The 27,327-nt window shown below is 54.3% G+C and overlaps 4 protein-coding genes across 4 annotated transcripts; all 4 read right to left on the minus strand.

The window, feature by feature from the left end:
* Positions 1-214: 214 nt before the first annotated feature.
* Positions 215-1,174, minus strand: LOC123362684 (olfactory receptor 52D1-like). The gene has a single exon (XM_045003111.1). It carries the CDS (start codon positions 1,172-1,174, stop codon positions 215-217), a length of 960 nt encoding a protein of 319 aa, XP_044859046.1.
* Positions 1,175-10,495: 9,321 nt separating this feature from the next.
* On the minus strand, positions 10,496-11,443 carry LOC123374557 (olfactory receptor 51G2-like). The gene has a single exon (XM_045024630.1). The coding sequence runs from the start codon at positions 11,441-11,443 to the stop codon at positions 10,496-10,498; it is 948 nt and encodes a 315-aa protein (XP_044880565.1).
* A 6,096-nt stretch (positions 11,444-17,539) lies between these two features.
* On the minus strand, positions 17,540-19,483 carry LOC123374628 (hemoglobin subunit epsilon-like). The gene is made up of 3 exons (XM_045024800.1): positions 19,351-19,483; positions 19,001-19,223; positions 17,540-17,757 (listed from the first exon to the last, which is right to left on the minus strand). Exons 1-3 carry the CDS (start codon positions 19,440-19,442, stop codon positions 17,629-17,631), a joined length of 444 nt encoding a protein of 147 aa, XP_044880735.1. The 5' UTR covers positions 19,443-19,483; the 3' UTR covers positions 17,540-17,628.
* Positions 19,484-23,105: 3,622 nt separating this feature from the next.
* LOC123374624 (hemoglobin subunit beta) lies at positions 23,106-25,405 on the minus strand. The gene is made up of 3 exons (XM_045024790.1): positions 25,244-25,405; positions 24,904-25,126; positions 23,106-23,355 (listed from the first exon to the last, which is right to left on the minus strand). The coding sequence occupies exons 1-3, from the start codon at positions 25,333-25,335 to the stop codon at positions 23,227-23,229; spliced, it is 444 nt and encodes a 147-aa protein (XP_044880725.1). The 5' UTR covers positions 25,336-25,405; the 3' UTR covers positions 23,106-23,226.
* Positions 25,406-27,327: the final 1,922 nt, after the last annotated feature.

The following is a 27,327-nucleotide window of genomic DNA, read 5'->3' on the forward strand; positions in this document are numbered from 1 at the left end:
GGGGTAAATGTAAGGGCCTGTGATAGCCAGAAGGTCACACTTAGATCTTTCCTTCTTCCTAAAATCCATGAATATTCCCGTCACCTTGAACTCAGCATTTCTGTCTGTGATCCTAACGGCCTGACCCACTGAAACCCAACACTTCACAAGGCTTCAGACCAGGGCCTGGGTATTAGCAACTCCGAGCAGACAGCTGAGAATTCTAGGACAGTTTTCAGGGGCTGCGCCTTTGAGGATCGAATGTTTTCAGCACCCTGGCCCAGATCGGCTGGGTTTTCACCCTGTAAATGATGGGGTTCAGTGTGGGTGGAACCAGCACGTAGAGGTTGGTGAGAAGAATGTGGATGTGGCGGGGGACATGGCGCCCAGAGCAATGGCTTAAGAAGGAGAAGAAGGCCGGTATGTAAAATATTAATATGACGCAGAGGTGGGAGCTGCAGGTGCGGAGAGCCTTGAGCCGGGCGTCCTTGGAGGGAAGCCGGAAGATGGCCCTGAGGATCAGAGTGTAGGACACAGCGATAAAGATAACATCTAACCCTATGGCTAAGAAAGTGACGATCGAACCATACACAGTAATTACTGTGATGTCGGCACAGGCCAGCCGGGTTATGCCCATGTGCTCGCAGTAGGTGTGATGGACGATGTGGTGGCCACAGTATGGCAACCTTTTAAGAAACCAGACAAACGGGAGGCCTACACACACGCTCCTGAGCATGCTTGCTACCCCTATTCTCCCTGCCAGGGGCTTTGTTACTACAGCTCTGTATCTCAGGGGGTGGCAGATGGCAACGTACCGATCAAACGCCATGGCCAGCAGAATGGCCGACTCCAGAGCGAAAACGGCATGGACGAAGAACATCTGGGTGAGACAGGCAGCAAATGAGATTTCTCCAGCCTTGAACCAGAGCATGAGCAACATTTTAGGCACTGTGGTGGAACTGAGAATGAGATCAGAGATAGCCAACATGGAGAGGAAAAGGTACATGGGTTGCTGCAGGCTTCGCTCCACCAGTGTCAGTACTAGCACTCCGGTGTTCCCGAACAGAGCAATGATGTACATGGCGCACAAGGGGATAGAGATCCAGATGTGGGCAGCTTCCAGTCCTGGGATGCCCAGCAGGATGAAGACGTCTGAGCTGGCGTCAGTGCTGTTGATAGCTGACCCGATGGGCATCCTGTATCCTAGGCCACTTCTGAAAATTTTGCTTCCTGCAAGATCAAGATGAGGAGAAATTTTGCATTTGGCTGATAGTTGAAGACAATCTTATTGCTGAAATGCTTCTGCCAAGGTACCTCTCTGGCCTCCTGCTATCTGTGCTCCTCCTGTTTGCTTATGGCTATATCTTCCCCACCCCCCTGTGAGGCCAGTCCGTATCACCGTCCTCATTTCATGAGGTACCAGAGATTAACACCCTGACTAAACTCCCAGAGATCAGTGACTTTGTACCTGAGTGCACGTCCACTGAGTTCAATGGGAAGTGGGCAAAGTTACTTAGACGTGTGATTTCAGGGGCAGGGCCTTAATTCATAAAGGAAGATTAAAAACGTAAAATTCCCCTCCCGTTAGTTGGTGTTAAACTCCTGCCATGACGTCGATCTATCTGTCTAAGCTATAGCAAAGCCCTGCCTGTTCTGTTGGCTAGATTCATATTTCTATATTTCCAGTCTTCCGCCTCCTGCGTATAGCTTCGTCCATCCAAGGATCTCAAAGCACTTTACCAAACAGTAGCAAAGTGTCTAGTTAAGCCTCTGGTGAACACTTGGTCTGAGTATCTCCTGCTCTGAGCCGAGTAATAGTAAATACCTGTGCTTGGTTTGGGTAAGCGGCGCTCTCCGGCAGGTCAGGGGCTGCTGTATTTATCTCTGACAAGTGCAGCAAAATGCAGATGGAGCCCAGGCACCATTCAGGCTCTGTAGCTGTTGGAGATCAGGGAGGATTTATACATTGTCCTTCAAATCCACTGGGCTTGAGATTGGTCCCCTGAGTCTTGCCCTAAGAGCAACAACAAAGCAAATTAACCTTCTCACTCCTACCTCCCTCTCCCCTTCGACTGTCCTGTTCTCAGGCATGGTATCTACCTATGCATGCAAATACCAGGGGCCTCTTCCGATTTAGGTTCCAGTGCTGAGCGTGTGCCGGGTCTGCACAGGGCAGCCCTGCTGGACTGAGAAGGGGACGGTCTGGGCCCCCGAAGGGATAAAATGTTAACAAAGCCCTTGTTTATATTTCATCATTCAACAGTTCAGCGCAGCGGAGTGTAACAGCCACCATTACAAATCCTCGAAGCCTTCTGTCAAGGACAGACAGACACCAAGGAATCAGCTAAAGCCCTTGAAATATAAAGTATTAAGAAAAGTTCTGAGTGTAGCAAAAGCCCTTTTCCCCTTTGCAGTCCCTGATCCAGGGAAGGGATTTGAAGCTGAGTCTCCCATTCGCCAGGTGAGAGCCCTGACCGCTGGGGGTCACTTTCTAAAGGTCTCACTTTTGTTCTGCACCAGAATGAAACCACATTTCAAACCCCTCTCTGGCCCAGTCCCTGAAAGGACGTCTCTCAGGATCAGCACGATACAGCCAGGGTCCCAGGAGACTGGGGTGGTGGCAGCAGCTGTGCTGGGAATGTTTGTCTCTTCCAGTTCATGCATCCCTCTGACTCCCACTCGCTGCCCCCCGAGAACCAAAGCCCAAGAAGGGGCAGCCCCCTCCCCCCATGGACAGTCCCCAATCACCTGTCACTGATTTCAGCCCGGAACATTAACTCCCCATTCTAGACTCTTGCCACTCGTTGTCGTGTCAATCCAGGACTTTACCAGCAGCCTTGATGACTCCTTGTGCCCAGGTCTTTTAACTTCAACTTGGGCCTGTTTATTTCTCCCCAGACCATGGTCTGGCAGAGGCTGGGCTGGACTTTTTACCGGCTTCGAGAGCAGCTTTCCACAGGACAGCGCCAGCCCCTGAACATCTGCAGGGCGATAACCCGTCAGCCCCACATGGTACCTCAGCAGCAGGAGGGACCGGAATCTGCCTTGCCCAGCCCATCAGGCATCCTGGTGGCTGTGGGTACCTGAAGGTCTGGCCACCCCGCCAGTCCAGCTGCCCAAAACCCCACTCCGAAGGCAGCTGGCTACGATGCTGGCCCATCCCTCCCTTGGGTGCTGATGTGTCTGAACCCAGCAGCCCGATGAGCCAGTGGCAGGGGGCCCCAGGACATGGCTGCGTGGCTAGCCAGTCTCATACACTTATCGGTTTTAAAGCCAGAAGGGTTGGGGTCTCTTACAGGAGCAGGTGGGGGAGGTGCTGTGGCCTGTGAGGAGCAGGAGGTCAGACTAGATGATCTGCCAATGGATTGAGAAGCAATCTCCTGGTACAGGATAGTCGAGTTCCCAGTAATCCGCACACGTCTCACGCTGGGAGTCTGGAGCCAGCTGCCTTCGGAGCGGGCCCCCGTTGTGTGGCTGAGGGAACCAGAGGGAGCCTTTTAGTGTAAGATGAAGGGAGACCCAAAGCCACACTTGAGGATCAGAGCTGAGCACCTGAACCCCCCAGGCACTGCACCTGCCTGGCTGCTGGCGGAGAGCTGGGTCCCCGCGGAGTTAGTGAGCGTTCTGCCATTGACTGCCATGGAAACGGGGCCCCCGTTCTGCACTTTATTCAGACCTTAGCCGAGGTCTGAGCCAGAGCTCCCAGAAGCCAGGGACAAGGCTCCCAGTGACTTCCATGGCTTTGGGTCAGCCCCGATCTCCGCCTACCACTGTCGTAGCGGGAAGCACTGAAGTAAAGCACCCTGGGGCAGCTTTACACTCATGCCTTTCACCCAGCCTCCTCCCCTTTCATCTGGAGATCTCAAAGCCCTTCACAGACAGGGCTGGACTGAACCTCTCCAGTCGCAGCACCTTTGTGAGGCAGGCGCTGGCTCTGTTCTGCGGAGTGGCTCACCGAGACACGAGGCAGTGACGGCCCAGTTACAAAAGCGTGCGTAAGTGCAAAGAGTTAGGGGACTGCCTGCTGAGCAGGAGGCTGACGGTCTGGTTACGGGACTGCTGGAGTAATGCAGGACACCTGGGTTCAGTTCCTAGCTCTGCCACAGACCTCCGGGCAAGTCATTTCCCCTGCCCGTGCCTCAGTTTCCCTTCTGTACAATGGGGATAATAGTCACTCTAAGCCCTTTTGGCCAGGGACTGTCTCTGCAGAGTCTACACAATGGGGCCCTGATCTGAGCTGGAGCCTTTAGCGGCTACTAGAATCGTATCACTGCTAACATAAGAACAGCCAGGGCCCAGTGGGAGTCGGATGTCCGTGGACGATTCACGGATCATGTTAGGCTGCGCTCACGTCTCCCTCCCCCCCACGCCCCCATTTCTAATTTGAATTTGCCTGGCTTTTTCTTCCAGCCGCCGACTCTTGTGATATGCTGATCGCGCCATGTGCTGCACTACATGACAGCACCAGGGTGACTGCCCAGGAGCAGAACGTGAATAAAATGTCAGGACACCGTGTACCATAAAATTGCAGCGGGACCCTTGTAAACATAAACCATTTAAAAATGCAAAAATCCTTCCTGATTTCATTGCATGGAACAACCTACTGCAGACGTACAGCAGGTTTATAGGCCATCTCGCTGACCAATATTGTCTCATGGTTTCTTTGCACTCCCCCATCCATCTGTAGCCATCTGTTGTCTCTCGTCCTATGCTTAGCCTGTCAGTTTGTCAGAATGGTAAGAATGGTGTCCCCAGCCTCTGTTCGTCAGAGGATGGAGATGGATGGCAGGAGAGAGATCACTTGATCATTGCCTGTTAGGTTCACTCCCTCTGGGGCACCTGGCATTGGCCACTGTCGGTAGACAGGATACTGGGCTAGATGGACCTTTGGTCTGACCTGGTACGGCCGTTCTTATGTTCTTATGTTCTTATGTTATGTTCTTATGGCAGAAACCAGCTTTCTGTTCTGGGTTTGTGCAGCTCCTAGCACCGTGAGGGCCTGGCCCAGGGCTGGGGCTCTCGGGCACTATGGCAAGACAAAATAGAAAGCATGATAATTTTTCAAGATGGTTCAATCACCCCCAACAAACAAGCTAGCGGCGAATAACCGAGGCACAAGGTACCAGAAAAAAGCAGGGAGCTGCACGAAATGGAAGCTCTTGCTGGGCCCCAAACACGAGCTGTGACAGTCCAATGCCTTAACCAGCTCCGCTTTCTTCATACAAACTGAACAACTCGGCAGCCCCCGGCATGGGTCCAGCCCAGGGCGTGGGGCTTGCCTGGCCTTCCCCGACACTCCTTATCCTGCGTAACAGCCCTGGCAATCTCTACAGCCCAGGCAGGGGCTCTGGCCTGGCTGTCACTGGGAACCAGAGGCCAGCTGGGGGTCTGAGGCTGGGGGGGACCCCTGGAGGACAAAAGACACAGGATGCAGGCTGAAAAGCAAACAGCCTGGCAGGCGATACAGCAAATGGGACAGAATTAGGATGACTGTGAGCCCTGATTTCGGAAAATGCTTAAGCTCAGGTTTAAACCCAGCTCCGTTCAGGAAACACAGGAGCACTTGGCTTATATGGGATGCTAAAGTTATGCACATACTGGTCTCGCTCACCAGCAGAAGCTGATCCAGTGAAAGATATCCCCTCCCCCACCTTGTGTCTCTAATGTCCTGTGACCCACACGGCTACAGCAACACAGAATGGACCTGCGCCCGTCCCTCGGCAGGGTTGCTTTCCTGCCATGAGGCTGCTATTCATTATTATTATTTATTATTAATTTCCAAAGCGGGGGGTCCTTTGTGCCTAACCCCCAGACGTAGGCACCTGAGTCCCATTTTGATGTGCCATTGTGGTTCCCAAAATGCGCCTCTGGCTGCGGCCTGTCCCAGTCGGTGCCCAAACTCACTCAGTGTTTGCATGGCAAGTTCCTCGGTGCCCATGTTTCTGCCTCAGTACAGGCCTGCTGCTGCCTCTCTCTGGGCGCCCAGGCACCTAACTCCTGGCACAATCTGTGAACGGGGAAGTGCCGGTGCGATTCTAAGTCCATCTGGTGGGTGTGTCCCGAGGCTGCCAGGGAGAGGGGGAGGCACCTTCCCTTACAACCGTTAGCCCAGTGGTTCCAGCACTCAGTCAGCTTTCAGGAGAACTCCCCCAAGTTTTATCCTCTCTCTTCTTGACGGGGAGAAGGGATTTTACTGGGGATCTGCCACCTCTCAGGTGAATGCCCCAACCACCGGGAGGTGGCATCATTCTAACTCGGTCTCCGGTCCAGTTAATATTCAATTACTGAATTCAGGTGGAACAGTTTCAAGAGGAGAGCCTGTGGGTGCCCACATCAGATCCCCCATAGCCCTGTGGTCCGGGCACGCACGTGAGAGGTGGCAGACCCCAGTCGGGGTCAGAAGCCCGCTGCGTTAGGCACTGTACTCACGTGGAATAGGAAGACAACACATAGGTAGACTGGCCCTTTAAGAGGTAATGGGCCTCCTTCAACTCACCTCCCCAGGTGGCAAAAGCGATCGCAGCCCCAGGACAGGTAGCTCATGTGGCCAAGTCAATCCCCTGCCTAGGGATCCAAGAGACGCCCCCTGACAGCCCAAGGAGGAGCCGGTCGGTGGGGACGGCAAGGGGACCCTGAGGGGATCATGGTTAACCTAGTGAGCCACGGCGTCTGTGCGCCCGTGGTGAGTGTTACCCCCCGAGGCCTGTTCATCTCAAAGCGATTACAACGCTATGTCCGCTGCGGGACGAGGCACACCGCTGTGTCGGCAGGATTTGCAGAAGGTGACCAAGAACTGAGCAGGCCTGGAGCCCTGTCCACTCTCTGCCACCTCGTGGTGGGCTCTCCAGCGCAGGACTGACCCACAGGAGCAGCGGAGTCACTGTGGGTAGGTGGGGCAGGAGGGCTGGCTCCAGCACTCCCGGTGCAATGAACTGCCTCTTCCTCGAACAGGGCGTGTTCAGTCCAGCCCACATCTATTGCACAGAGACAGATCCTGATCTGAGCTACTCTGGTGCCAATCCAGACACCGTTATAGTCACTGGTGAACGTCCGGCCTCTAGAGCTTCAAGCCAGTTATTTCCTGTTACACACCAGACCAGCAGAAAGCCCCATGCAACCCTGTCACCCCAATGGGGTTTCATATGCCTGCAGTATAAAGGCACCCTCCGTGGGAGGCTGGGAGCGAACCACTTGGGCAGGTCCCACCACGCCATTCCTCACGGTTGAGGTGACAAAGGAGTCAATTTCCACAGGAGTCCTGCGGTGAGTGCACCGATCAGAACAGGCGCACGGGTGAATGATGAGGTTCTCTCCCACAGTTTTACAAGCTGCAGGTACAGGAGAAACTCATAAGGAGAAATCGTTATCTTGGGTTTAATGAGGAAATGCGTGTGCGGGGGTTATATTCCATTTTCATCCTTAAAACCATGCAGGAAAGAAAGGGGGAAATGCTCCTATAGTATTTTGTTCACGCAGGAAGAATATCAGTTTATTATTCTTCTTCTTGTAGTACCACATCTGGTCAGAACCCATCATGCTCGGTGTTCATAGAATCATAGAATCATAGAAGATTAGGGTAGGAAGAGACCTCAGGAGGCATCTAGTCCAACTCCCTGCTCAAAGCAGGACCAACCCCAACTAAATCATCCCAGCCAGGGCTTTGTCAAGCTGGGCATTAAAAACCTCTAAGGATGGAGATTCCACCACCTCCCTAGGGAACCCATTCCAGTGCTTCACCACCCTCCTAGTGAAATAGTGTTTCCTAATAACCAACCTAGACCTCCCCCACTGCAACTTAAGATCATTGCTCCTTATTCTGTCATCTGCCACCACTGAGAACAACCTAGCTCCATTCTCTTTGGAACCCCACTTCAGATAGTTGAAAGCAGCTATCAAATCCCCCCTCACTCTTCTCTTCTGCAGACTAAACAACCCCAGTTCCCTCAGCCTCTCCTCTCCTTTACATGTTGTAAACACATGTAGAAAGCAACCGTCCCTGCCCTTCCCTGAAGACAAGGCCTAATGGATGGGGCATGTTCAGAATTGATCCCAATGATGTGAGATAATGGTTTCCTAATACACAGCAAAATGATCTGCACACTACAGTTCTGGTGGCTAATTAACTACAAGAGCCTTCCTCTCTCACCAGGGCTGAGTAATTGGTTATTGAGCGGGGAGTAAAGTATACTTAGTTTGCTCATTTTGATGTATCATTGTGCGAAAGTGGGTGAGAAGATTTTGTGCCCCAGCTCGGACATTTATGTGACACTTCTACGAGGCTGGGTCCAGGGGAAACTTGGTGGTTTTGGTTTGAGCTTATTCAACATCTAAACTCAAAGCAAGATGCAGAGACAAGAATCAGCCTGGGCTGAAACCAAGAAAACATGGTTGGAAGCAGCAGAGCCTCACACAGTACAAACAGGGACCCCTCTGTATCTGAGTGATGGAGCCTCCTGCCTTCCCCATCTCCCACAGCACTGGGGCTGCACCTTGGAATAAGAGAACTGACCTCCCGGTCCCACCTGAGTGACATCCATGCTCTTGCTGGCTCCTGCCAAAAGCTGTTCCACCGACCTGGCTCCTCAGCTGTGCACAGATCTCTGGGCTGCAGCTAGCCCCAAGCGCAAGGATGCAGCCAGCAAGGTCCCTGTTCTTCACCTTTCACTGCTGAGGCTTTTCAGGGAAGGGGAAATGCACCAGAGCCTTTCTGTTCTGTTTGTACAGCACCTAGCACAGGATGGGCCTGGTCCATGGCCTAGGCACTACAGCAAAGGTGGGCAGGGGGTTGGGATGTGGGGAAGGGAGGGGATGAGGGCTCCGGCTGGGGGTGTGGGCTCTGGGGTGGGGCTGGGGATGAGGGGCTTGGGGTGCAGGAGGGTGCTCTGGCCTTGGACTGAGGAATTCGGAGGGTTGGAGGGGGATCAGGTCTGAGGCAGGGGTTGGGGCACGGGAGGGGGGCAGGGATGCAGGCTCCAGGTGGTGCTTACCTCAAGCGGCTCCCAGAAGCAACTGGTTTTAAAAAATCCAACAAATGTTTAATAATTAAACAAGCAAGACGTTGTGCCAGGAAGCCAGGGGCAAGAAATCACATTTATGGTCAGGGTGAGACCCACAGATGAGCTGGGACTTTCAAATGCCTTAACGGTGCCTGGTGTGGTTTGTTAACACAAACTAACCAAGCTGCCGTCCCCGTTCCTGGCTAAGGAGCAGGGCCGCGGGCTTGACTTGCCTTTCCCTCCGCTCCTTATCGGGAGCCACAGCCCTGCCAATCTCTGCAACCCACGCAGGGTTTCCGGGCTCGGCTATCGCTCTGTGAGCCACCCAGAGCTGGGGGGCAGGGGAGAGAGACAGGGGCTCCTGGGGGCGTTATGCCTGCACAAAGGAGGAGGAGAGTGTGTGGCGGCAGCAATTGCTACACACCTGCTCCGAAACTGCCTGCCCTGTGCCTTGCCCTCTGCCGCATAATCCTGCGAGTGCCTGGAAACTGAAGTCAGTAGCTGAGGGAAATAGCACTCAATATTTTAAGCCACAGCTCTGGTTTTTAATCAGTCACGTGAAGCATAAAAATCAAGGGGCTGTATAAGGATGAATACTTGCTACCATACAGAGGAAGTTCTCTTAGATCTATCTCTCTCTCTCCCCCCATACACTCTATCTATCTATCTATCTCCTTCCCCCTTCTCTATCTAACCCCATCCACTCCATCTATCTATCTATCTATCTATCTATCTATCTATCTGTCTATCTTAAGACAGATCATAAGATATATTGGAACTGGAAAAGGTTAAAAAAGGGCAACAAAAATGACGAGGGGTATGGAACAGCTTCCATATGAAGAGAGATTAATAAGACTGGGACTTTTCAGCTTGGAAAAGAGATGACTATGGGGGATATGATAGAGGTCTATACAATCATGACTGGTGTGGAGAAAGTCAATAAGGAAGTGTTATTTACTCCTTCTCATAAGACTGGAACTAAGGCTCACCCAATGAAATTAACTGGCAGCAGGTTTAAAACAAACAAACAAACAAAAAAAGGAAGTATTTCTTCACACAACGCACAGTCAATCTGTGGCACTCTTTGCCAGAAGAAGTTGTGAAGGCCACGACTCAGGGTTCAAAACGAATTAGATAAGTTCATGGAGGCTAGGTCCATCAATGGTTATTAGCCAGGATGGGCAGGATGGTGTCTCTAGCCTCTGTTTGCCAGAAGCTGGGACTGGGCGACAGGGGATGGATCACTTGATGGTTACCTGTTCTGTTCATTCCTCCTGGGGCACCTGGCATTGGCCACTGTCAGATGACAGGATTGTGGGCTAGATGGACCTGTGGTTTGACCCAGTATGGCCGATCTTATATTCCTATCTATCTATCTATCTATCTATCTATCTATCTATCTATCTATCTATCTATCTATCTATCTATCTATCTATCTATCTATCACCCAGTCTCACCATTCTGTGAAGACTTAGGACACATATCCTGGAATAACACCTAAGCCACTGGCCATGCCCAGGTCAGGCCTTTTTTTGACACAAGATCCTTTGGATCCCTTCCTTAATCTGTTTGGTTTTCATGCTGTAGATGACAGGGTTGAGCACCGGGGGCACAAAAAGATAGATGTTGGCCATGAGAACGTGAATGATGGGGGCGGCATTTTCCCCAAACCTGCGAATGATCGACAAGCCAACCATGGGGATGTAGAAGATCAAGACGGCGCAGATGTGGGAGACGCAGGTGTTCAGGACCTTGATGCGCTCTTCCTTGGACGTGATGCTTAAGACCATCTGAATGATCATAACATAAGACAGGATAATCAGCAATGGGTCTAGTACCACTATGAGCAGGATTAGAGTTAAGCCATAGATACTATTGAAGGTGGTATCTGAGCATGCCAGTCGTATTACATCCTGATGCAAGCAGTAGGAATAGGAGAGCACACGAGACCTGCAGAATGGCAGAAGTGTAAGAAAACAGATTAATGGGACCAGCACCAACGTACATCTACAGACAATCATCAGTCCTATTTTAGCAATCCTGGGGCTGGTCAGGATGGAGGTGTATCTCAGAGGGTTGCAAATGGCCACGTAGCGGTCAAACGCCATGGCCAGAAGCACCAAGGACTCCATGAAGGAAAATGAGTGGATGCAGATCATCTGGAGGAGGCAGGCGCTGAAGCTGATTTCTCGGGAGTTGAACCAAAGCACATGCAGCACCGTCGGCAGCGTGGATAGAGTCAGACCCAGGTCCGTGGAGGCCAGCATAGAAAGGAAATAGTACATGGGCTGGTGGAGCCATCGATCTGCTTTTATAACAAACAGGATGGTGCCGTTTCCCAAAATTGCAATAGCGTACATGAAAGATAAAGGAGCAGCAAACCAGTGGTGTACATGCTCCAGTCCCGGTATGCCTGTTAGGAGGAACACTGAGGTGCTGCTGAGGTTGGTACCATCTGCTGCTGACATGCTGTGCTATGGACTCTGTCCCATTTGGGTTCAAATCTCCCTTTCCTGAAATAGTAATGGAGAAATATACATTTAAAGCTCCAGTTAGATGCAACAGAGCAGGATAAAGAGTCAGAGTCTTTTTCTCTTGCTGGGGAAAACAGATCGTTTTGCAATCAAGGCATTGGCTGGAACACAAAAGATCTGGGTTCAGTTCCCATCTCTTCCACAGGTTTCCTGTATGAATGTGAGCAAGTCACTTAATCTGTCTGTGCCCCAGTTTCCCATGTGAAAGTGGAGCTAAGAATCCTGATTTACTTCACAGAGGTGGGCAAGCAAACATCCATTAGTAGCTGGGAGCTGATCAGAGTCTATGGTGAGGACACCATATACATTCCTATACAGACTGTGGGAGATTAAAATGTCTGGTGTGAACATGTACCAACCTCCTGTTTCCTCCATGAGCCTCTAAGCTCTATTTCTCCACAGAGAGAGACAGATTTGCCTGGTTTAACTGCAGTTGTTATTAAAAAGTCAGCGTTTACCAGCCATTACCATACAAGGAGTTAATTATTGCGCCTGGACCAGCACTCAAGGCATGCTGGATCACTCCAGAGTGCCGTTCCAACACTTTTGGGGAGAGCCAGAACAACCGCTTGTGGTACGTCCAGGACATGTGTTCTGGAGCTTCTCGCGCTCTGCACTCACCCTTTGGTCTGGACGTATAAGAATGGCAAAGTGGCATTGTTTGACCTCAGGGCCTGTGACTGCATTGGCTCACTTGGGATGGACAATGGAATTAATCAATTTACTCCTGCACCACTTCTGAAAAAACTCCAACCCGGCTGTGCCCCAAGCTTAAGGCAGCTTGATGTCCAGGGCAGGCTGAGCAGCTCCCGCTGACTTCTCAATAGCAGCAGCTCTGAAGATCAGGCTACTTATTTCAGTGCCAAAATATGGATTTTGGGGTCTTGACTTTTGGTACCCAGGCTGGAAAACCCTGTGAGAGGCTCAGCTCCCCTACCTGTCAATGCCCTTCTGTGCCTCAAGGAGGTCACTGGTTCTGATCTGGGTGAATATGTGTGAAACTGAGGCATAGGCTAGGTTAATTTTCAGATGTCCACTAAGAAACACAGACACAAATGCACTGCCACAGCCCAGTGGTCTAGCTCATCCCTGATCCTGTGCCAGTGCTGATTATTCCAGTGCTGGAACACTGGAAGGGGGATGGAGGAGATAGTACGCGTCTCTCCCCTCGCGCTCACTTCTTCCTGACAGCTGTGAGATGCGTGAGCAGTGCATCCCAGCCCAGCTAAAGTGTGGAATTGCGCAGTGCTGCACCACAGGAGAGGAGCAGGATTTCTTCCTGGACTCCGCCGGAAACCAGCATATACCCAGAAGCGTGAAGATCGAGAGCCCTTAGTCACAATAATTTCATCCTTGCTTGGTTGTGCTTGGCAGCATAACCTCTTAGAATCAGAATGAACCTAGAAATTGTCAGACCAGGTCAGACCCGTGTTCCATCAGTCTCCTGTCTCTGACAGTGGCCAACAGCTGATACTCCAAAGGCAAGTGCAACAAACGCTCAACAGATGTGGGATAAGATTCTTTCCCTCCCCTGCCCATGAAGGTCTCAGGCTAATCCCTAATAGTAAGACACTGATTGAAGACCTGAACCATGAGGTTTTATATCCCTTACCAAAAAATCATTCTGATTCTAGATATTCTTGTTTTGTTATCCATAGAGCTATCCATTCCCTCGTTCATGGATCTTAACATTCATTGTTAATTTGATAGATAGATAGATAGATAGATAGATAGATAGATAGATAGATAGATAGATAGATAGATAGATAGAGGGGGTGGATGGGGATAGATAGATAGATAGAGGGGGTGTATGGGGATAGATAGATAGATAGAGGGGGTGGATGGCGATAGATAGATAGATAGATAGATAGATAGATAGATAGATAGATAGAGGGGATGTATGGGGATAGATAGGTAGAGGGGGTGGATGGCGATAGATAGATAGATAGATAGATAGATAGATAGATAGATAGATAGATAGATAGATAGAGGGGATGTATGGGGATAGATAGGTAGAGGGGGTGGATGGCGATAGATAGATAGATAGATAGATAGATAGATAGATAGAGGGGGTGTATGGGGATAGATAGATAGATATGGTGGCAGGTAGGTAGATTCTAACCCCAAACCAGCTCCTCATTACAAACGTCAAACAATGACATTTTATAATTAAAACACTGAAGGGTGACCTGGAACGGAACTGAAACATGTTGCCTTGCTAGAAACTTGTCTAAATTGTCCCCAAGTGCCAAAGAGAAGAATCAAAGCGATAAAACACCTCGTACCTGCCTGTGCGTTCCTACGTGCAGGGCAGACAGTCAGTGTTTATAATGCCGGCTCAAATTCCCAGCCCTAGTCACCGAGTCACATGGGAATCTCCGCTGGGGTGATATTGCGAAGGGCAAAGCCAGCTGTAAGGTCTGGGGAATTACATTGGCTTGTGAGCATTAATTATAAGAGCTGAGAGAGACAGCGCGTCCTGGCACAGCCTTACTGAGCCCAGTGACTTGGACTAGACTAAAGCATTTCAGTCCTCACTGCAGTGTGCCCCAAACCGAGAACAGGATGGACCAAGGAACCGCCCAAGGCCCCCTATAATGGCAGCGAATCGGTTGGGTGAGATATACCCAGATGATCCCAGCAGGTGACCCCGCTCTCCAGGCCCTGGCAGGGCCGCCCAGAGGATTCCGGGGGCCTGGGGTCTTCGGCGGTGGGGGGTCCTTCCACTCTGGGACCTGCCGCCGAAGGGCCCCGAAGACCCGCGGCGGGGGCCCCCCCCGCCGCTGAATTACCACCGAAGCGGGACCCGCCGCAGAAGTGCAGCCCGGTTTTCGGTGGTAATTCGGCGGCGGGGGGTCCCCACTGCGGGTCTTCGGGGCCCTTCGGCGGCGGGTCCCGGAACGGAAGGACCCCCCCGCCGCCGAATTACCGCCGAAGACCGGGCTGCACTTCGGCGGTGGGTCCCACTTCGGCAGTAATTTGACGGCCAGGGGTCCTTCCGCCCCGGAGCAGGACCCCCCGCTGCCGAAGACCTGGAGCGAAGAAGCTCCGGGAACCCGGGCCCCGTGAGAGTTTTCCGGAGCGAGTGAAGGACCCCGCTCCAGGGCCCCGGAAAAACTCTCCTGGGGGCCCCTGCGTGGCCCAGGGCCTGGGGCAAATTGCCCCACTTGCCCCCCCCCCCGGGCGGCCCTGGGAAAGGTCCTTCCCCCAAGGTCCCTGCCAAAATGACCTAGGTAAAAATTCCTTCTTTGTCCTCCCTGTCCCCACTGAGTCTCCCTCGAGAGGAGGGAGCCGGTTTGCCTTTCCCGAAGGGGGAGCAGGGCAGAAGGGGGTGACAGAGGCTCTCAGGATGGCGTGCTTGGGGGAGACAGACCAGGGGGGAGGCCGCTGGGTGAGGCCGTTTACAGAAATGGCCTCTTGGCTTTGCTTTGCTCCCTGCAGGACACTGCTGAGCACTAGGCTGAATTCTTGGGCGGGGTCAATTGTCACGTTAGTGCCCGCTGTGGATTTGGATAATGTACACCGTCGAGGGGCTGGCCCTGCCCGCCCCGTCAAGACAGGCCCAGGCGGACGTCAAGGAAACCAACCAGCGGCTCGCTGGGTGCTCCCTAGATGTAGCCAGCCCCTCAGCCAGCAGCTCTGACTGTGGGGCTGGTCCCTCATCCTCTGAAGACACAGGGCTCCGAGACTCTGGGATCTTGTAGGTCACTGTCACCAGGCAACCCTACCACACCGCCCCCGAGCCCAGCAGGGACCTCTGCCCTCTCACTGGGCAGCAGGCATAGCCCTGAACCTGCTCTCCATCCGTTTGGCTGCTGAATCAGCAGCCTCCCTACTCACTGCATCCCTGCTGGGCTGGACCAGGAAGGGAGGTGGCAAGGACAGAATGTGGGGTGGGCTCAGTACAGGCCCCAGATCTCTCAGATCCCCTCCCTCAGGTCCCCCAGGGTCCCCTCCCCCAGAAAGTTCCAGCTCCCCCACACTACTCCCCATGCCTCTGAGCCTGTCACCCACTCAGTCAGCTTCCTGCCCACTCCTGCCATTCTTACCCTCTTCCTCCTCCTTTTGTAAAGGGAAATCACGCATCACCAATCTACTAGAATTCTTTGAGGGGGTCAATCAGCGGAGCAAGGGGGACCAGGGGCTATAGTGCTCTTAGACTTTCAGAAAGCCTTTGATAGGGTCCCTCACTAAAGGCTCTTAAGCAAAGTAAGTTAAAAGACAGGAGACAGAGGTAGGAATAAATGGTCAGTTTTCATGGTGGAGAGAGGTAAATAGTGGTGTCCCCCAGGGATCTGTACTGAGACCAATCTTATTCAACAAATGATCTGGGAAAAGGGGTAAACAGTAAGGGAAAAAAATTGCAGATGATACAAAATTACTCCGGATACTTAAATCCAAAGCAGACCGCGAAGAGTTACAAAGGAATCTCACAAAACTGGGCGACAAAATGGCAGATGAAATGCAAAGTAGTGCACGTTGGAAAACATAATCCCAACTCTACACAGAAAATGCTGAGGTCTAAATTAGCTGTTACCACTCAGGAAAGAAATCTTGGGGTCATTGTGGACACATCTCTGAAAACATCCGCTCAGTGTGCAGCATCAGTCAAAAAAGCGAACAGAAAGTTAGGAAAGAAGGCTGCACCGAGGGTGATTTCCCTCTTCTGCTCTCCAGGGGAGAACCCCTCTCTGTTTCCAGCCAGGTCCTGGGGGGATGGGATAGCCCGGGACTCCCCCAGCCCCTCTGCCAGGCCTGAGGGGCTGGAGCAAAGGGTACTTGGGGGAAAGCAGCTGCAAATGTCCTCCAGGCTGCCTGAGGGGCTGGAGCTGCCCACATGCAAAGCCCCAGGCCCCGCTCTGAGCAGGAGAGGAGCGGGTTAGCACACCCGCCCCGGCCCTGCCCGACTCAGCACCCCTGCCCTGGGGCCAAGCAGCCGCCAGCGGCCTGCAGGCCAAGAATCAGGGGAACCAGTGCCGTTCACAGCAGCTCTCTCCTCCCGTGCAGACAGCGAGGGCCAGCTGCTAACAGCCCGGCCACCTCCAGTGCTAGCCAGACCACCGCACGCAGCCAAGGCCTGGCCTTCTCCCCATCCCCAGGGGCTGCCCGGCTGACCCCTCTCCCTGCCCGGCAGGTGCGGTGACAGGCAGCCGCTGGCCCCTTAGCGGCTCTGCTATGGTCATTTTTTCAAACGAAAATCCTAAAAGCTCTAAAACAATGGAGGGGAGAGAAAATAAAACCTGGCCCCAGCGTCCCAGAGAAGGAAGCGCCTGGATGCGCCTGTGGTAGGTCGCAGCCTGCCTGGCCCCAGCAAAATTCCCTGCTTTGGATGCATGACCCACAGAGCACAGCGGGGGACATCCCTGGGCTGGAGGATGTCCTGGGCCCGACACAATTTGTAGGGGGTTAGCCTGGCAGAGGGTAGTGGGGGAGGTGACTGCTCCTCAGGACGGCTGGGGAGCAAATGGACCTGGAGAGAAGGGAGGGTGAGGTGCTAACTGCTGAGGGGTGGGGAGGAGGGTGCCTGCTGCCCCTGGGTCTGGATTCCAAGGGGTGCAGGACGCTCATCAGCGAGGTACTGGGGTGAATTGGTTTGAGGGGTGGGGGAGCAGCTGAGAGCCCTTGGGCTGGGTTCGTAGAGTGCATCGCTTGAGCTGCTGGCTGTCCTTGCAATTCAGCTGTAAAGTAGCCGGCATCCCTAGTGATCTGCTGATGAACCCCAGGGCGAGGGAGAACTGGGTTTGTTTCTGTGTCAGTCCTGTTGATTTGCAGCATCAGCCAGGTCCTTTGCTGGCCTGTCCTGAGGAGCTGCCGTGTTTTGGCATGGAGGGAGGGGGTCAGTGGGGCTCGGTTTGCACAGACCTGGTGCCGCGGGGCAGCGAATTCTGGCTGCACCAACCCTTAGAGAACAAGAAACAAACTCATCAGTGGGCAACAGCAGCTGCCCCCAGACCTCCCGTGTGTGTCCCCCCCGCCCCGGTGCACTCAGAGACGCAGACACATGGGGAAGGCTGCAGTGCAAGGCTTTTATTTGACTCTTGCAGCCTGCCGGCCTCCGGGGTGCGGAGGGGCCTGGAACGAAGCAAGCTCTCTCCGTCCCGCGGGTCCCTGCCGAGGGCTCAGTGGTACTCGTGGGCCAGCGCGTGGGCCACCACGCCGGCCAGCTTCTGCCAGGCGGCCTGGCAGGCCGGGGTGAACTCCCTCCCGAAGTGGGTGGCCAGGACGATGATGAGGATGTCACCCAGGAGCTGCAGGGGAGAAGGAAGAAAATACCCCCTTGAACCGCTGCACACCCGTGTGCCAGGGTTCCCAACTCTTCTCCTCGGTCACTTCTGCTCATCTCCTGTCTCTTTTCAAACCCGCCCGGGCCATGGCTTAGGGGGACAGGAGCCCGTCAGACACGTGCTGGCCCAGCCGGGGTCCCTCTCTAGGGCATATAGACCGCGGGCCTTGTTTGCAGTAGTCCGTTTCCTGTCCCTGTGTCTAAGTCCCACGTGAGCCCCAGGGGGCCCCCTCCAGAGCCACGTGTTCTCTTCACATGCCTCGTTCCACCCCTTGCTTCTCTGCATCCCCCAGCCCTACTGGCCCTAGTTCACCTGCTACCCACCACCCTACACCTGCCTTTCTCCCCTGGTTCTCTGCACCCACCCGGGCTTCCCCGGTTTCAATGATTCTGTTCCATAGACCCTCCTCCCACAGCCCCCCGCTTCCCTGGCCAACCCGACTGGCCCCCTGTCTGCAGCTCGGTTATGGGGACCCATTCTGGTGCCACTTCCTGACGCCGGTCCAAAAAAATACCACCCACGTGGTTTTACAGCAGACAAGCCGGACATTTCTGGAGGGGGAAAAAACCTGGGTTGGCTGAAAATATTTTTGTTTTGTTTTGTTTTTGAAAGATTTTCAAAGGGCCAAACTGAAAACGGTCTGTTTTTAACAAATAATCTGGTTTGGGTTGTTTTTTGTTGATGGAAACCTGGCAAATTTGGAACCAAGTTAACATGAAAAAGAACCAGAAATGGCCATTCGCAGCCAGACTGCCTGGCTCCCGCTGCCAGCGGTGTGCAGCTGGGACTAAGCAGAGATCTGCTCTGGATCACACAGGGTGGGAGGAAGTGGGGTTGGAGCTGAGCCCATCACGCTGTGGCAATCCCTCCCTTCCTCAAAGGATCCCTTCTGCCCTCTCCCACCGGAGTCCCACCCCACTGCTGCTCCCCCTAACCCTCTGCTCCCCCTAGCCCTTTGCCCTGCCCAAATACCTGACCCCTTCACTGCACGATTACTGACCATGGGGCGCTGCAAATTCCCCCTCTTCGGAGGAGACGCCGTTCATGGCAGGCTGGCATCTCTCTGCCATATTATTTACTCACTGCATCTCAGTGTCGTCCCCCCACCCTGCCCCGGAGCTTCCCCCTAAGCGATGCCTCCCTGCCCCAAAGGGCGGCCCCGTGTCCCTAGGGGGCTGGGCAGAGGGGGACCCAGAGCCCGACTCACCCTGAAGTTCTCGGGATCCACGTGCAGCTTGTTGCAGTGCAGCTCGCTCAGCTTGGCGTAGGTGGCCTTGATGTTGTCCAGGTTCTTCACGGCGTCCCCGAAGGAAGTCAGCACCTTCTTGCCGTGGCCACGGACTTTGGGGTTGCCCATAATGGCGGTGGGGCTGGAGAGGTTCCCGAAGGAAGAGAAAAACCTCTGGGTCCAGGGGTAGACGATCAGCAGCCTAGAGAGGGGGAGACAGGAGCAGAGACACACACAGGGCTCCTGCAGCCTCCCTGCAGAAGCAGCAGGTTTGCCAGCCCGGGGGGAGGGAGGGGACAGTGGGGCAGATGCCGTGGGGCTTGGCCTACCTGGCCAGGGCTTCGCCGCCGCATTCCTCCACGTTGACCTTGCCCCACAGGCTGGTAATGAGCTGCTTCTCTTCGGCTGTCCAGTGCACCATGGTGACGAGCGAGGGGCCTTGGCAGATGCAGCTGAGGGAGGAACCTGTAGCTGAGCGGCAGACCCCCAGCGGGGCCTTTATCCCCCGGCCTCCGCTCCTCCCCCTCTCTGTGGACATGGCCATTGGTCAGCCCTGGGGCGGGGTCTGCGCTGCCTGGGGTGGGGACGGTCTGGGCAGGGTGTGATCTCCGAGGAGGGGGCCCCAGGCCAGATGGGGGCAGGGCTCTGCGCTAGGCCCCACTCTCTATACCTGCAGCCCACTGCTGTGACCCCGGGCAGGGAGCTGGCCCGAAGGATAGGCACCAGTTCGGTCCCACTTAGCCCTTCAGAACTGGGCTGGCTGGTGGCCAGTCCTGCGCTCGGCCTGGGCCAGGGGCGAATGCCCCAGGGGCCGGCACAGCCTGTGTCAGAAGAACCCCGACGCGAGCAGCAAAACCTGCTCCCCTGCAATAATCATTCACACAAGTCGTGGCTGCGGGGACGAGTTTCCCTAGGACCCTTGGGGAACCCTTTACCGTGAATTTCTCTGTCAATAACCTCTCTCCACCCCCCGCCCCGAGGCGCAGCACACGGGCTCTCTAAGCCCTCTGAAAGAGGCATAAGCAGGCACCGCTGCTCTGTGCAGCGGGGAATTTCCCCCTTTCTCCCGGCTCCACTCAGCGTGGGCAGAAAGCTCCCCCCTCACCACGCTCTGCCTGCTGGTGCCAGAGGGCCTCATGGCAGCCCATCAGCTACCCATGCTGCCGGCTACCGGGGCCTGGCCGTCAGTCCTGCTCTCCCCTCTGCAAAGCGCTGCTGACACCAACCCTCTCACCGCCTGCTCGAAATCCCGGAGCCCGCAAAGTCCATCGCACCAGCTGGGTTCCCGCGGGCACTGGCGTGTGACTCTGGGGAGCACTGATTCGGGACAAAGGCTGCCTTGGAAGGGTATGTCATACCCAGTCAGCCTGGGGTTCATCCTGGCCTCTTCACACAAGGAGTCCCCCAGCCACAGCCACTCTGGCCTCTGGGGCGACATTCACCTCGGCTAATATCGCCTGATCGTGTCAATGCGTCCACTGCGGACGTCGGCATGGTGTGTGGAGGGCGTGGCGCAGAGGAGGGTCTGACTGCCCCCTCCTGGGGAAGTCAGGGAACTCGACAACCTTCACTGCCATAGGGGGCTGGTGGGTGGCAACCACCCCTTAGTCTATTCCCTGTGTTTGACTGGCGGGGCAGGTGTAAGTGTCTCCTACCTTCGGTAGTGGGAAGGAGGCTGGCGGGAGGCGGGGGTGGAGGTGGGGGGAATATCCATTGCATGTTGCTGCTATGGGATGCCATTTTCCTCTGTTCTTTCCAGTTCTCCCTGACAGTAAAGACTGTCTCTGTTACTCCCATGGTTATTCACCTGAAAGCAGCAGGCCCTGTGCAGCCAGGAAGGAAAGTGCTGTCCCGCTCCCAGGCCAGGTTACATAAGACCAGCCAGACTGGGTCAGACCAAAGGTCCATCTAGCCCAGTGTCCTGTCTTCTGACAGTGGCCAATGCCAGGTGCCCCAGAGGGAATGAACAGAACAGAGAATCATCAAGTGATCCATCCCCGTGGCCCATTCCCAGCTTCATGCAAACAGAGGCTAGGCACACCATCCCTGCCCATCCTGGCTAATAGCCACTGATGGACCTGTCCTCCATGAACTTCTCTTTTAAATGCTGTTATAGTCTTGGCCTTTGCAACTTCCTCTGGCAAGGAGTTCCACAAGTTGACTGTGCATTGTGGGAAGAAATACTTCCTTTTGTGTGTTTTAAACATGCAGCCTATTAATTTCATTGGGTGACCCCTAGTTCTTCTGTTATGAGAAGGAGTAAATAACACTTCCTGATTTACTTTTCTCACACCCATCATGATTTTATAGACCTCTATCATATCCCCCCTTAGTCAACTTTTTTCCAAGCTGAACAGTCCAAGTCTTATTAATCTCTCCTCATATGGAAGCTGTTCCGTACCACTAATCATTTTTTTTTGCTTTTTTCTGAACCTTTTCCAATTCCAATACATCTTTTTTTTTTAAATGGGGCAACCACTTCTGCATGTAGTATTCAAGGTTTTGGAAATCGCATGGATTTATCCAGAGGTAATATGATATTTTGTGTCATATTATCTCTCTCTTCCCGAAAGGTTCTAAAACTCTGTTCACTTTTTTGACTGTTGTTACCCATAGAGCAGATGTTTTCACAGAACTCTCCGCCTTGACTCTGAGGTCTCTTTCTTGCATGGTAACAGCTAATTTGGATCCCATCATTTTATATGCCATGCTCCTGGGCGTCAGCGGGACTGTCTCAGGAGAGACTGCTGAGCTTCAGTTCATCTGCAAATTTGACACCATCATCTGAGGATTAAACAAAGACTGTGAATGGCTTGCCAACTACAGAACCAGTTTCTCCTCCCTTGGTTTTCACACCTCAGCTGCTAGAACAGGGCCTCATCCTCTCTGATTGAACTAACCTCGTTATCTCTAGCTTGCTTCTTGCTTGCATATATATACCTGCCCCTGGAAATTTCCACTACTTGCATCCGAAGAAGTGGGTATTCAGCCACGAAAGCTCATGTTGCAAAACGTCTGTTAGTCTATAAGGTGCCACAGGATTCTTTGCTGCTTTTACAGATCCAGACTAACACGGCTACCCCTCTGATACTTGACACAGTGGGGATTATGTTTTCCAACTACATTACTTTGCATTTATTTACAGCCTACAGGTCCCATCTTGTGAACGCTTATATATGTGAATAACTTCACACAGAAGAGGGAAGCAGCAGGGGAGAGGGGGCTTCTTGAACCTGATGGCAGCTACTCCTCTGCATCTTTACTCATACGCATAACGGTTGTCAGGATCAGGCTCCAGGAGGCCACGCAATGGCCAAAGGGTGTTGGCAAAGGATCTACTGAACTAAGTCTGGCCAGGTCTTGATAGCTCCCTTTAAACCATTTATCTAAAAACTGCCCCCACCCATGCCTGGACTGAGCCGGTGTGAGTCAGCAAACTGCTGGGAGGCAGCATGCCAGCAGAGAGCCTGGGCTGATAAAAACCTTCCCTGGGGGGCGGGGGAGCTCTTATTTGCTCCTACTGCTAGAAATACAATAAATCAATCAATAAATAGTGCACTGAAATACACCAGGGGGGTCCACTCACTCCGGGCTTTCTGCTTTGGGCACCTTATGCGACTTCTCATTCAAGGTGCTCCTTAGTGAGGCGTGTGTGTGTGTGTGTGAAGTATCAGAGGGGTAGCCGTGTTAGTCTGGATCTGTAAAAGCAGCAAAGAATCCTGTGGCACCTTATAGACTAACAGACGTTTTGCAGCATGAGCTTTCGTGGGTGAATACCCACTTCGCCGGATGCCCACTTGCATCCGACGAAGTGGGTATTCACCCACGAAAGCTGTGTGTGTGTGTGTGACACTCTCTCTTAGTGTGCTCACTTGTGCCAGGCCTGTAGGTCCCCTGGCCCTGGGGATTTGTGAGGCGAGTTTTCAGAGCGCAGGGCACTCGCCCTTAAGTGCAGACAGACAAACCAGCGAAGGTGCTGACCCATGGTCGCTCTATGAAATCTACAAGCACCCCCCAGTTCTCGCCACCCAGAGCCCTCACCCACCCTCCCCACGCGCACACAGACACAGGGACTCAGGGAAGCTTCAGCAGAAGGTTTTTATTGGGTTGTTACAGCCTGTCACTCCCAGGAGAGGATTCCCATAGGTGCAGAGGAGCCTGGGAGGTAGCTGGAGACCTCCCGCTGGTGGGTCCCTCCAGATGATTCAGTGGTACCCGAGGGCCAGAGCATGGGCCACCGCACCAACCAGCTTTTGCCAGGCAGCCTGGGCGGAAGGAGTGAACTCCTTCGCGAAGTGGGTGGCCAGGACGATGATGAGGATATTGCCCAGGAGCTGGAGGAGAAGGAAGAAGATACACCTGGGTCAGCACCGCTCTGAACTCCCACCCCTCTCTATTCTGGGGGTTTGTAAAACTAGCTGGAGACCGTGCTCCCTTCAACTCTGCAATATAAACTCACTTGCCTCCCTCCCCAGGAGAGCCCATTAAAGAAAATTAACCTGCAACCTGGTTTTGTAGCTCAAGGGCACTCCTGGGGGCCCTATATAGAGTATATGGACTGTTGGCCTGAGCCTCCATTGCATCACACTGGCCTCACCCCAGCATGACCATCCTCTTTCGCTGGTGTTACAAACCCTGGGGGGACTCTGGCGCTGGGCTGTTTCGGCCAGTGGAATTTCTCACTGCCCTTCCTTGCTCACAGGAGCCTGCGTGTCTCTGCAGAATGACATGAAACTGGGCACCTGGCACCTTCCAAAATGCTCCGTGAGGTTCTGAGCCTCAGGACGCCTGCCAAGCCAGGGAGGCTCACCTCCCACACCCACCCCAGAGCACAAAGCCAGGCAGCAAGCCCCCAGTTACTGCAATATCAGGATTCAGGGAAGTGGGGATTTGTGCTACCAGAGACCAAAGCTTGCCCCAAAATGCACCTCACCCCAGAAAGCTCCTGCCACTCACCGGCACGCCTGGGTTGTCTTGTCCCCAAATCTCACTCTTCCTTCCTCCTGCGTCTCTCCTGTCTCTGACTCCTACACTGTCCTTCTGTCTCCTCCAGACGGATGGTCTCTCTCCTGACATCCCATGGCTCCCACAGCTGCTTTCACTTTTCCTTCCCCTTCCTCCTGGCTGCCCTCACTTTACCCACCTCCTCGCCATCCCTCGCTGCCTTTCCGTTCCCCTCCTGCCTCCACGCCTCCTCTTCCTCCAGTCGCCTGCCTGCACCTCGAACTCTGTAACGTGGTTTGACTTCTTCCCCCTCCCATATCGTTGCTTCATGCTCCCCTCGTCTCTCTCCTTCCCGCCTTGTGGTTTCCTCACCCCGTCCCTTGAGGCTTTTGCTGCCAACGCGCGTGAACCTCCTGCCCGCAGGAGAAGTGCTAAGTAGGGAGCCGCGCAGAGCCCTGGCCGCATGGTGGCACAGCAGTCCTCACCCACCACGGATACTCCACCCAGCAGGCTGCGCATGCCCTGACCACAGAGATTTCCCTCCCACGGGCGCGTCCCCTCACCTGCTCACCACCTCTCTACGTTTCCCCCACTCAGAGCTTTCCCCTCCCCGTCTGAATCCCTCTCACGTTTAGTCCCCTCCCGCACGTGGCATCCGTGGATTTGTCACAGGGGTCCCTGAACCTGAGACGACTCAGAGTTTCCCCTTGAGCCCTCCCTGGTGAAGACCCTGATCATCGAAGCCTGGTGTCAGTTCCCTGGATGGTAAGGAGCTGCTGACGCCACTGCCCAGGAGGCCACCTTTGACACTGCTCTCCTGGGAGCTTGCCTGCAAGGGGCTGACCCAGAACCAAGGCTGGCCATGGTTGCTCCTGCTGGCCATGCTCCGGGGATGGAAAGGGGGCTGGGAAGAGGGGTCAGCCCAGAGCCGGACTCACCTTGAAGTTCTCAGGATCCACATGCAGCTTCTCGCAGTGCAGCTCGCTCAGCTGGGCAAAGGTTTGCTTGATGTGGTCCAGGTTCTTCACGGCTTCCCCAAAGGAAGTCAGCACCTTCTTGCCGTGGGCATGGACTTTGGCGTTGTGGAGGATGGCGCTGGGGCTGGAGAGGTTCCCGAAGGAAGAGAAAAACCTCTGGGTCCAGGGGTAGACGATCAGCAGCCTAGAGAGAGGGAGACACAAGCAGAGACAGGCACCAGGTTAGCACAGCCTCCCTGCAGAAGCAGCGGCTTCTCCAGCCCAGGAAGCAACCATGCAGTTGCCGTGGGGCTCGGCCTACCTGGCCAGGGCTTCGCTACCAATCTCCTCCACATTGACCTTGGCCCACAGGCTGGTAATGAGCTGCTTCTCTTCGGCTGTCCAGTGCACCATGGTGGCAAGAGTGGGTCTGCTCGGCACGTCAGCTGCGTGAGGAACCGGTAGCTGAGCTGAAGTCCCCTTCGGGGACTTTTATACCCTAACCAAGGCTCCTCCTCATCTTAGCCCACACGGCCATTGGCTGGGCCCGGGGCCAACGCTGCCCGGGCAGCCTGGAGGAGGAGGCACTGTGTGTCGGGGTGTGGTCTGCGGGGCAAAGTGCCCAGGGATAACGCAGCAGGAGAGCTCAGGCCCCCTTCCTTCTGTTGTCCCGGCTACGGCCAGGCAGCTCCCATACCCAGCTGCCAAAGAGTGGTGCAAAGGACCACACCCGCCCCGCTCACCCCCTCGAAGGAAGGCTCACCCTGAGCAGCAAGTCCCGGGGGAAGGCTGGATGAAAACGTTTGCTTTCCCCCTTGATTTGAACCCGGCTGGCTCTGGGCACACCGCGGTCTCGTATTCGTATCATCGCCAGTCAGATGAGTTATGATTTATTGCCCAGTCCCGGGGCCTGTCCTGCCAGGCAGGGTAGGAGCGAGCCCCTCCGGCAAGGCAGGGCAGAGCAGGCCCTGCACGCTAAATACAGATGAAGGGCAGGAGACAGGAAGGATCGGCACTTCCATTGCACAGAGAGGGGAAGGGACATGGCCAAGGTGACCCAGAAAGTCTGTAGCAGAACTGAAAACAACCCCGTCTCTCCACAGCCAGTGGCAGGGCTGCTCCGGTCCCGGGGCCTGCTCACTGGCACCTGGGTCTGACCTCTGGAGTGGAGCCGTCCAGGGGCCACGCAGTGAGAGCCCGGCTCTGGGTGGCCCCGGCCACACTGGTAAAGTGCTTTGGCGAGCAGGACAACGCCCTTGCGTGCTGCCCTGAGCCATGGACGGGGCAGGGCACAGGGCGGACATGCTTGTGTTAAACTAGGCACCCAGCTGTGGGCTGCGTCTGCTTCCACCTCCATCCAGCCCCAGGCACGGGCCTTGGATCACCCGAGACACAGCGGCTGCGAGCCGACCCAGAGCCAGCAGGAGTCAGTGGGAATCTCTCCTGTGGCTGCCCTGCTCTTTGGGTCAGGCTCCGAAGGAGAGGCTGGGCTGGGGGCAGCCAGGCAGGGCTCAGGCTCTGTGGGGAGACGGCAGCACAGGATTCATTGTGATTCACTTATTTAAACACGTGCAGCTACTTTCAGGGCCTGCTTTTGGGCCAGGTGATCTGTCCCTTCGGCCGATTACCGTGTGTCTGCGTCGGAGCGGAGAAGAGCGTGCACACTACGGGGTACGGACACTGCCCCGTCCCCCCTTACCATGGCCTAGCGAGCGCTGAGAGGGGGGCTGGGGACTGGTGATTGCCCCGTTGCCTGTCTCTGTGCTACGTTAACGGGCAGGCATCTGCAGGGGCGAGGGGGAGGGAGCGTCTGTCACGGGCGGGTGCAGTGAACATCCCCTGGGTATTTTCATGGGTAGTAAATTGAACGTTCAGTGATGTCTTTCTTCAGCTGACCATGCTGGGGCACACATGAAAGAAGGAGCACTCCCCTCCCAGTCTCAGGGCCTGTCCCCCCAACACTCGTGCGTGCGAGTAACTTTACACACGTGAGCAGCCCCCTGGTGCCTGCGGAAGCAGCAGTCTTGCAGCATGACACCTGTGTGGTATTATGCACTGTCTCGTTAAAACATCTCAGTGTGTGTGTGTGTGTATTTCTGTGTGTGTGTGTGTATTTCTGTGTGTGTGTGAGAGATTGTATTTTCTGTGTGTGTGTGAGAGAGAGAGTGAGTATTTGTGTGTGTGTGTGTATTTCTTTGTGTGTGTATCTCCGTGTGTGTGTGAAAGAGAGAGAGAGAGTTTATTTCTGTGTGTGTGTGTATTTCAGTGTGTGTGTGTGAGAGAGAGAGTGTATTTCTGTGTGTGCATTTCTATGTGTGTCTCTGTGTGTATGTATTTTTCTGAGTGTGTGTGTGTATTTCTGTGTGTGTGAGAGAGAGTGTATTTCTCTGTGTGTGTATTTCTCTG

Source organism: Mauremys mutica, chromosome 1 (genome assembly GCF_020497125.1).
Source record: "Mauremys mutica isolate MM-2020 ecotype Southern chromosome 1, ASM2049712v1, whole genome shotgun sequence".
Taxonomy (NCBI): domain Eukaryota; kingdom Metazoa; phylum Chordata; order Testudines; family Geoemydidae; genus Mauremys; species Mauremys mutica.